At 37.0% G+C, this 9,952-nt stretch overlaps 4 protein-coding genes across 4 annotated transcripts; 2 read left to right on the forward strand and 2 right to left on the reverse strand.

Annotated features, from left to right (window-relative positions):
* Positions 1-441: 441 nt before the first annotated feature.
* Positions 442-2,372, forward strand: SPOG_00148 (inositol polyphosphate phosphatase; the record flags this gene model as incomplete). The annotated part of the gene is made up of 2 exons (XM_013167655.1): positions 442-2,271; positions 2,310-2,372. The coding sequence occupies 2 exons, from the start codon at positions 442-444 to the stop codon at positions 2,370-2,372; spliced, it is 1,893 nt and encodes a 630-aa protein (XP_013023109.1).
* Positions 2,373-2,838: 466 nt separating this feature from the next.
* SPOG_00149 (fructose-2,6-bisphosphate 2-phosphatase activity) lies at positions 2,839-4,799 on the forward strand. The gene has a single exon (XM_013167656.1). The coding sequence runs from the start codon at positions 3,228-3,230 to the stop codon at positions 4,455-4,457; it is 1,230 nt and encodes a 409-aa protein (XP_013023110.1). The 5' UTR covers positions 2,839-3,227; the 3' UTR covers positions 4,458-4,799.
* Positions 4,513-5,647, reverse strand: SPOG_00150 (V-type ATPase V0 proteolipid subunit). The gene is made up of 6 exons (XM_013167657.1): positions 5,607-5,647; positions 5,541-5,572; positions 5,399-5,508; positions 5,306-5,341; positions 5,181-5,251; positions 4,513-5,064 (listed from the first exon to the last, which is right to left on the reverse strand). The coding sequence occupies exons 1-6, from the start codon at positions 5,621-5,623 to the stop codon at positions 4,842-4,844; spliced, it is 489 nt and encodes a 162-aa protein (XP_013023111.1). The 5' UTR covers positions 5,624-5,647; the 3' UTR covers positions 4,513-4,841.
* Positions 5,648-5,850: 203 nt separating this feature from the next.
* Positions 5,851-9,155, reverse strand: SPOG_00151 (sporulation protein Spo3). Its single transcript, XM_013167658.1, has one exon. It carries the CDS (start codon positions 9,145-9,147, stop codon positions 6,121-6,123), a length of 3,027 nt encoding a protein of 1,008 aa, XP_013023112.1. The 5' UTR covers positions 9,148-9,155; the 3' UTR covers positions 5,851-6,120.
* Positions 9,156-9,952: the final 797 nt, after the last annotated feature.

Raw genomic sequence — 9,952 nt, forward strand, 5'->3', positions numbered from 1 at the left:
GAAACCAATTGACCTTAGTAACATACTGAAGTTGTTTTTTTTTTATTTCTTTTTTCATTACCCTCTATTCTTTTAACTTTCAAATTATTAGTAAACAAACTGCTGGCTGTCCAAATAAGAATGGTAACTTCAGAAACACTAGATATTCAAACAAGAAGAAATACTAAAGATTATTCTTATAGGTCATGAATAGTTATGCTTTGTTTACATCGATGTTTATACAAAAGCGCGATATTATTTACTTGATACTTATTAAAGTTACATTGTCACTTACTTCATGATTTAGTCTCTTCATCTCTTCAAAAAAATCGTTTGATGAGTTGTTCCTATATAAGTATTGGTTATTCATTTCATTTTTTAAGGAAACGAAAATAGTAAGTATAATTATAGGAGCTTCTCATTTGAGCACAGAGTTTTCTGCTAGCTGAGCTAGAGAAAATCATGAATCAGGATGTACGAATTCTCCCAGAAGCGATATATATTAGTTCTTTGAAAAAAGCCCAATGCCTTCGCATTGACAGATCAAGTGGCGCTCTCGATTTAAGTCAATTAGAGGAATTGCTTGAAATACCCCCTCAGCTTAGCAATATTCAACTGTACGGAATCATTCGCCTCAAGTTGTTTAAATACATTATCTTAATTACTAAATGTGAACATAATAACACTTTCTTGGGGAACAATGTATTCCGTGCAAAAAGTTTTGCTATTCTTCCGATTACTAAAACTATCTCAGCTCCTTTAGAACCTCAAACAGTGCAGGACGAAGAAGAACGGTATTATTTGTATCTCTTGAAGCGACATCTTTACCATGGGCAAATTCTGTTTAGTCCTTCAATGGATCTCACAAATTCTTTACAGCGTTCTCGTAACGTTTCTTCAGGTTGTAACAGAAAGCTGAAACCGAACTTTCGCTTTTTCTGGAATAAGTACACCAATGAAGAGCTACTATCTTTGGCAATGAATAATACCCAGTTTTTAGAGTATATCCAGCCTGTGATCCAAGGAAATATATCTTCTACCAATTTGTTTGTTAAGACGCATCATGTTCAACTCCATATCATAACTCGACATGCAACAGATCATTCAGGAACTAGATACTTTTCTAGAGGAGTTGATCAGAATGGAAAAGTTGCAAACTTTAATGAGACAGAGCAGGTTTTATTGATCGATTCTACCCTAGTGCCGGACGAACGGATTCTTCTTTCGTATACTCAGATCAGAGGCAGTATACCGATGTTTTGGGCTGAAATTAATGATTTAAGATACTTACCTCGGCTGGTGGTTCAACCTACTACATATAGTGAAGCAGCCTTTGAACGGCATTTCCAAGATTTAGCCTCCGATTATCAAAGTGAGATTCTTGTTGTCAGTTTATTAGATCATAAAGGTCGTGAAGCGATGCTACAAAAGAACTTTAAAAAGATTTGTACGGAATCTCCAAAGCCAGTAAAATACTATGAGTTTGATTATCATTCTCAAGGAAGCAAAGACATTCCTTTATTACTTGCTAGTTTGAAAAGTGCCTTATCACAAGGGAGCTTTTATTCTGAGTACGGTTCTCGAGTTGTTTCTCAGCAGCAAAAAATAATACGCGCAAATTGTATGGATTGCTTGGATCGTACAAATGTCGTGCAAACAGAAGTATCCCTCTTAATTTTAAATTTGCAATTGCAGACAGTAGGAATCCTTTCGTATTCTGAGACGATTGAAGATTTTCAGGAATTTGTTCAAGGGTTTCGAAATGTTTGGGCTAGCACAGGTGACTACATCAGCCATTTGTACACGGGTACACCTGCATTGAAAGGAGATGTAACTCGTAATGGGAAAAGAACGACTAAGGGAATGTATAAGGATTTTACCAACTGTTTAAAGCGATATGTATATAATAATTTCTGCGATGGTGTTCTTCAAGACAGCTTTGACTTGGGTCTTGGTGCTTTTCGCCCAATTACTTCTTTTTCTTCCTCTATAATGTTTCATCGAACTTCGTGGGCCCATTACATTCCACCCACTTATTCAGTCGTATCCATCATATGGTTGATAATGCAAGGACTCATGGGTACAGGTTCTTTGCTATTTCAATTGTCATTGGGCATACCAGCTCTTTTTTCTTTTCTTTATGTAATACTACATAGAAAAAGCTATATAAATTGGCCTCGGTTGTTGCCTCCAAAATACGCTAGTACAGGATGGTTCTCAATTCGTCACTTGTTGAGATCCTGGTCTACAAAAGTTTTTCGTTTTCTTCGTTTTGGTTCTTTCAAGAAAAAGGTATAGGCTAATGGTATAGTTATTCTCAACTAGTCTAGATAACCCGAAAAAACTTGCGCGTATTTCCAAGATCACGTGGACCTAAGGTACCCTCCCATTAACATATATCTTCGCTTTTTGATCTTAGATTGCATTGATTAACATTCTCATGAACATGACTAATGAATGAAACTACAAATTCACATCCGTTTCTTCTATGATATGAACTTTCTGGTACTCCCCGTTAAGTATAACCAAATAAGCTTTTGGTTTTTTGACACCGCATAAAAATAATAAAATACAGTAAATAGAATTTTATGATGAAGTGTTACATAAATCATACATATTTTTAGTAACCATTGGCAGAGCATGCCAATTTAGCTGTTGTATCCATTATGATTCTATTATACATCTTCAGTACTGTTAAACTATGATATAACGGAATCCTGAATTATCTCAAACAGAAATATGAAAGAAATAACTTTGCTAATGACTGTTTATTAGAGAGGACTTGACAACCTCATTTCTTATTTGTAGGTAACACGATACCTGTTTATAACCGTCATTGGGTTGTGCAATTTAGGTTTGTGTCATTAGAAGCAAACACAGTATTTGAGGAATTTGTTTACGTGTTCCTACCATCGTACCTTGTCTTTTGCATATATCAAGCAATTTGGGAAAATTGAAAACATTGGGTCAATTTCGGTGTTTTCTTTCTTATTTTCGCCTTAGGAAAATATAGGGACAGGATTGCTTGTATTTTGGACCAGAAAGTATAAGCACCCGAGAGGCTCAGTCGACATTTGATAAAGATAGAATTCAGGACATCTATGGTGTCGACACTGTAGGCTCTATACTAGAGAGTTCATGAAGGGAGTATCCTCCTCATTTCTGTTATTGAGAGTTGGAAACCTAAAGAACCGTTAACTGCGTGAATTAAGTTGTTTAATTGAGTTTGGGGTAATTATAATTAAATCATGGAAAATATTGAAGGATATATAGGACTGTGTGTTTGCTTCCTGGGCTTACCGGCTTCAGGTAAAACATTTTCTGCTGGCAAGCTTTCACGCTATTTGAGTTGGATGTCTGTGAAGACGGAGGTTTACAGTTCAGAAAAGTATCTAGAAACTGAGTACGGGAGCTCGGAAATAATCCCTCCTAGGTATTCGATGACAAAGGTGAACTTGATTTTCAATGACTTGGAAGCATTTTACAAGGAGGGCGGACATGTAACAATTCTGGATTTTAATGAATGCAATCTGGAGCTTCGCCAGAACATTGTCAAAGCTGCCGAAAAGCGAAGTATATTGATTATGTTTGTTGAGATAGTATGCACAGACCAGAAATTTATAGAGGAGAATATTACCGATATTTGCAAGAACTCTCCTTCCTATAAACATTTGCCTCTCGAAAATGCCAAGGACAAACTCCGGGAAGTAATCAAATGCTATCAAAAAGATTATACTCCTCTGTCCGAAGCAGAAGACTGTACATTTGTCAGAATCATCGACTTTTGCAATGAAGTTAACATTCATAATATAAAGAATTACTGGCAGTCAAGGATTGTCTATTATTTATCTAACCTTCGTACCCAACGACGAAGCATCTGGTTGAGTAGACACGGCGAAAGCGAATTCAATGTTCAAGGTCGGATTGGAGGCAACTCAGGACTAAGCTCCCAGGGCGAAAAGTACGCTTCTTTACTTCCTGAGTACGTTTCAAAGTTTGTGGTCGGGTCGAAGGGTTTAACCGTATGGACATCCTCAATGAAGCGTACAATTCAAACTGCCAGTCATCTGGACTATCAAAAGCTGGAGTGGAAGGCTTTGGATGAGCTAGATGCAGGTATTTTTGATGGCTTCACCTATGACTATATTGAAGAAAAGTATCCCGATGAAGCTCGAAAGCGAAGCTATGATAAATTTCACTATCGCTATCGTGGTGGAGAGTCTTATATGGATGTTGTACGAAGGTTAGAACCGATAATTATGGAATTAGAGCGACAAGGAGACGTCTTCATCATCTGTCATCAAGCTATCCTTCGTTGCATTTATGGTTACTATCACAATTTTTCTCTAGAAGAATTACCTTTTTTGAACGTTCCTTTACACACGATCTTGAAACTTACACCTACTACGTTTGAGACCTTAGAAGAGAGATTAACAATACCAGTCTCCGCTGTTTCCACGCAACGTGGAAAGCATTAGACTCATCATTCTATTTTTATACTTTTTGCAATCCATCATTGCTAAAATTCGTTTACTTTTCTATTGTACAAGACCGGTATGCTAAGTAACAAATACTCCATTCAAGTAAATCAGCGTTATGAAGTCTTGTATGTTAATGATACGGTCAGCCCCAATAATGAGAGGTGAATTTGTAATTCAAATATCCTTTGGAAATCAATGAATTTTGAAATCATAACTTGAAGAAGAGCAGCTAGATTTTTTAATCAACATTATACATTAATAATCTATACATTATTTAAGTGAGTCAAGAATGTTGGGAAAAATAAAATTAAACGGGTGACTTGAATAAACCAAATGAACATGAATTTTTGATAGAATCATTTAAGGGAAAGGTCAGAACCTTTAATAGCAGACGTTGGAGACCTTCGTTTGCAGAATTAAGCCGACAATAAGGCCATAAAGCCCTAAAACCTCTGCGAAAATTAAAATTAAAACCATGCTAACAAAGATTCGGTCTTGTCTCATAAAACTTTGCACACCCTTGTCGCCGACAATACCGATGGCATAGCCCGCAGCGACTCCAGTGAGACCGACGGCCAATCCGGCAGAAAGGTGAACAAATCCACTTAAAAATGTTAGAAATCGGTTATGAAGCAACATGCATAGTCAACAATACTTGGATTACAGATATATAAGTGCATGAATTTTTCAAATGTGCACATTCTCTTCCATTGTACTTACCTAAACAGAGAGTATTCACTGTCGGGAGACATATCACCAGCAATTAAGACAGACATCACTAAACCATAAACCTACCAAGAGGATCATTAGAATATATCAATCGTGATTGAAACAGTTTCACATACACCGATAATACCGCTCATTACGACTGGAATCAAAGACTACAAACATCCAAACAGTTAGCATACTAATCATCGTTCGACTATGAAAGTCCTCACCTTCATAACAATTTCAGGTCGAAAAGCTCCTACAGCTGCAATTCCTCTACCGGCTAAAGCCGTGCCGTAGCCTGCCCCCAGGCAAGAAAAAACCATTGACGCACAAACACCTAGCAATGAGTGCAATTCCAAAAATCCGTACCTGCAAAGCCAAAAAAAGAAGAGTATATAGGGCTAATGTTAGAGACAGTATCAAACATTTTCTTACCATAATTCGCTAGCCATTTTTATCTAATGTAACTTTTGTTATGAATGTAGTTACCAGGACTTACAGAAGATGCCAAAGCACTAGTTCAGTTTAGCGGACTCTGGCACTACTCGTTATTTCAAATAAGGGTTACATAATTATTACCTTAGTAAACAGTAGCACAAACAAATTGATTTTACAATATAAATGGATGGAAAGCTGTTAGCTGTATTACACTACGATAACGGTCTCTTTACAAAGTATTGCTGGGCTCTTTACAGCATCACGAATGTAATCATTATGGAGGAGAATAATCTCCTACGATTCTAATCTAGTTAGGACATCATTAGGCAAAAAACAATAAATAAAGAAAAAATCAAAACGAATGATAAAAGAGTAAAAGGAAACAAACCGCAATCCATAGAAACAAAAAGTTTTAGCTTGCTTTAATCTGAAGAAGAAAGGCCGTCATAGTACGAAAAACAAGAGCTGGCTGATAGAATATTAGCGGGAAAAAAGAACAGTAAATACCTTTTTACACTATTTTAGGAGGCACATTAACGACATGTTTCATAAAAAAGTTGTAAATATAATGTCCATGGTAGAGCAATCGCTCATAGTCTGCACGCAAAAATCTGTAGCAAGAAAGACACTCATATCTTTGAAGCAAAGTTGTAAAGTCATCCATCCTCATTATACACAACATGTCGGTAACAATATAGTATTTCTTGATTTTACGTAGCAATTGGTACAAAGCTTGGATTTCAGATTTATCCAAAAATGGAATCCGCTCCACGTCTCTGTGTCGCATATTCCGAAGAACGCGTAACTCAGCCGCTACCATAAAAGAAGTCTCTGGCAAGGGTTCGTATATGTCAAAGTTGATGTTATCAGGTTTTTGACTGTTCATGGCCGCATGTTCGTTAGCAAAGAATAGTTCGCTGCATGATAACTTAAGCCAGTAAGGAAATAAAACACTGTTCTCGTCTACCATTGGTAAGCATGAAAGATATAAGTCTCTTCTCCACTGTTCCTGCTTATGGTATTGCATCGGTGTCAAAGTTTTCCCCGATTTGCTATAGTTCAGAAACAGCCGGTCGGGGTAAAACGTTCTTAATAATTCGTATTCAAATTTTGTTACACTTGTCGTCGGTTCTAAGATTCGAAGAGAGATGATTCGCTTTAGCAAATTTTGTTCTTTCCATTCATCCGCAGAATAGAAGAACGACTTTTTTAATACCTCCGTCTGGTGCTCAGCAGCTCGCGAATGCGTACCACACATTTCATATATATATTCCGCGGAATGACTCGGTGCGAGTTCATTGTGAAACTGCTCTAAGGACTTTTCGTGCTCTTCGATTTCTTCCTCGGACGGTGATGGAACAGGTTCAAGTCCTAAATGAAGAAGTATGTTGTTGCGTGTATTAGCATAATCAAGAACAGCACCATAAAATACTCGTCCTAATCCATCGGAAACGACTTCATATATAGATCCATTCCTCTTCAAGGACTTCGTCATAAAAATTCTATGGTTTGCGTACTTACTATAGTAGACGGAACGCTTTTCTAGGCGTTCACCACGCCTTGGTAAAGCAGCATAGTGATCTCCCACCATATGTTTATTGCGAAATGCTTGTTCAAACACGCTGTCGGGAGAAAATCGAAAGTCTTCTCTCTTTTTGGCGCATAAATCATGAAATTGGCTTAAGTAAAACTGCACCTCGTCTTCTCCATTAAGGAAGCTAGGCTCATCGAGGGAAATTAGTTCCGCAATAGTAATTAGCTCATGAGCTTCAAACAAATCTCTTGTTGGTTTGTTTGCTAAAATATTATAAAAAACCGGCTGATGAACCACTTTTGGTGACTTCTTCTCAACATGTGTAACTTTGTATCGGGCTGATTTAGCTACTTCGTCCAAGTACTTAAAACAAATTTTCGGCGTGACAAGCGATGTTATTTTTAAGTTAACGTACCACCAATCGTCCAGTTCATCTTGAGGCAAAATATCCAGAATGGATACAGCTTTCAGACCTGACTCTTGCTTATAAGCAGCGTGATACAGAGCTGCATACAAGAAGTCATAATCTCCCTTCGGAATATACTTCCTAATTAAAATTTGATTCCTTATGTCTCGATCGGACTTTGCTTCGGCGGTTGAAATAGAAGCCGCAACCGCCATGCTTTGGAAAGACTCTTTAAACAGCTGAGGAATGTTAACTTGTTTCGTATAATCAGATTTTGTGCGGCGATCAGCTCCTTGAATCATGCTAAACATAAAAGAATTAGAAATACATCTTCGATCATATTGGTTTAGCTTCCGCTCGATCTCAGGATCTCCAAATTTTCCTAACCATAAGAAGTTATGAGGCATGCTCCTCAAAGACTCTAGTTTCTCTAAAGATTTTTCACCCTTCACTATCATCGTTTCATAATATCTAAGACGCCATTCTATATAGAGAGCAATTACGGTCCTCGCATTATGAAACTGCAACGCAGTAAAAAAATCAATAGGCTCGACTTCTGTGCAATTTTTTTTGATATTCTGAAGGCGCGCTTTGTTGACTCGATATTCATTCGGCTTACATCTGCGAGATTGGTGATGTCCCAGAAAAGGAGGGAAACAAGAGGAAGTTTTTATTTTAGAGTAATTAGCGCGTGAATTTGCATCCTCCAATTGGGTTTTTAAGGGAATTCCGAATTCGTCAAAACAATCTGAATAGTCACTGAGATTGTCGACAACACTTGAAGGATCGGTATCATCTAATAGACTGTATATCTTTGTTTTATCAGAGAGCGCCTTCCTATGTTCGGTATCCACTTCTTTATTAAAAGGTCCCGCAGAACTTGCAGATAACAGAGAGTCACTTGTTGACAACGGACTCATATCATCTGTGAAAGGGCTAGGGGAATTCTCATCTGGGAGTTTTCCTGCCGTTTGGAGGTTAGTAATAAGAAAAGCATCTTCATTGTCATCTGCATAAGAATAACTTGAGTTGAAACCAGCTGATATAGGGAACGGTTTATCAATGTCCTCCATTTCAACTTGAAACTTTGAGGGGTCTTTCATAGAAGGATGGTAACATTTCCATTCCATGTTCAGATTGTTCAGATTTTGATGCGTAAGCTTATTGGGTGCGGATTTACATGAAGCCTTCTTTTCGTCGATATCATTTCTGTGCTGCTCGTCTGAGCAATAAGCACGGCTTGGCTTTGCTAACAAAGGGATTGCAGGACGAGGAAGTTTTTGATTTGGCTTAATTCTAAACCTTGAAAGGTCATTCTCTGATGGACAAGAAGAAGAGCCTGAATCCAAAACGGTTGAAAGTTTTGAGTCAACAGTAGGGTAACGTGTATTAAAGGGAGTGGACGGTCTTTTCCATTTTTCAATATCGTTATATTTTAGATTTTCAGATGAAATTTTTGGTAGAGCTTCGATTGCTTTATTTTTACTCAATTCTCCTCTTTCCATGCGATTAGCAGTACGGTCTTTTTCGGTTGGGAAGCAGCAAAACACTTTCATGAAAAAACAAAAAATCTTTTGAAAGATGTTGAAGAATCCCATGATGGATGCAATTGAGGGAAGACTAATGCAATATAACCAGGGTAAACAAACAACAACAAAGGTAAAGATGGAGCAAATAAATAAAACAGGCAAAATATAGATATATCTTCCAAATGGTTTTTAAGGATACAAAATGGAATTTCCCAGTGCAGGAAATAAGGATTTGAAGAAAAAGGGCACAGGGCGGCGTAAACAATAATAATACAAATTGAGTATGAAACTCAAGGTTATCGAATTAACAAGAAATCGAATCAATGAATTTCTACAGCCGTTGATAAATATATAAGTGAATAGTAATGCTTTTGATGAAGTAAAAGCCGCGAGCGATCAATCAATTATAAAAATGCTTTAGGTATAAAATGCTTGAGCGAAAAAAATAATGGAATAATATAGGAAAAAGGTTTGTATCGTTGAGGATAACAAGCCATTTATAATCTAAGCAAACAAGCTTTTTTGTCAACAAACAAACATCTGCCAAGTGTAAACAACCAAGTAGCTCTGGTTTATAGGACTAGGACGGCTTGTAGTCTATAACCGACTTTTTTAACTTTATTAATTGTTCATTAATTCAATAGTATAGATTTCTCTTTTCGACAGCTTAATAGAAGTGAATTAGTTTATTTACAATAAAGCAAATATTTCGCAGATATGACATATTCATGCAAATTCCGTTACTTGAGTACCTTATAAAATCAATCCTAATTCATTCCCATGTAATGTTCTATAAGATAGTTCATTTTAATATTTATGAGTATTGTCCTTGGATGAAAAGTTTTACCAGCGACGTCCACATCAGATAGGAAGA

The sequence above is a fragment of the Schizosaccharomyces cryophilus genome, assembly GCF_000004155.1.
Source record: "Schizosaccharomyces cryophilus OY26 unplaced genomic scaffold supercont4.3, whole genome shotgun sequence".
Taxonomy (NCBI): domain Eukaryota; kingdom Fungi; phylum Ascomycota; class Schizosaccharomycetes; order Schizosaccharomycetales; family Schizosaccharomycetaceae; genus Schizosaccharomyces; species Schizosaccharomyces cryophilus.

What these genes read in the sequence shown, in the direction of transcription:
- SPOG_00149 (XM_013167656.1), top strand. Translation starts at nt 3,228, where the DNA reads ATGGAAAATATTGAAGGATATATAGGACTGTGTGTTTGCTTCCTGGGC.
- SPOG_00150 (XM_013167657.1), bottom strand. An exon ending in GACCTGAAATTGTTATGAAG is followed by an intron (nt 5,342 to 5,398) that starts GTGAGGACTTTC and finishes GGATGTTTGTAG; the next exon opens with TCTTTGATTCCAGTCGTAAT. An exon ending in TAATGAGCGGTATTATCGGT is followed by an intron (nt 5,252 to 5,305) that starts GTATGTGAAACT and finishes TCCTCTTGGTAG; the next exon opens with GTTTATGGTTTAGTGATGTC.
- SPOG_00151 (XM_013167658.1), bottom strand. Translation starts at nt 9,147, where the DNA reads ATGGGATTCTTCAACATCTTTCAAAAGATTTTTTGTTTTTTCATGAAA.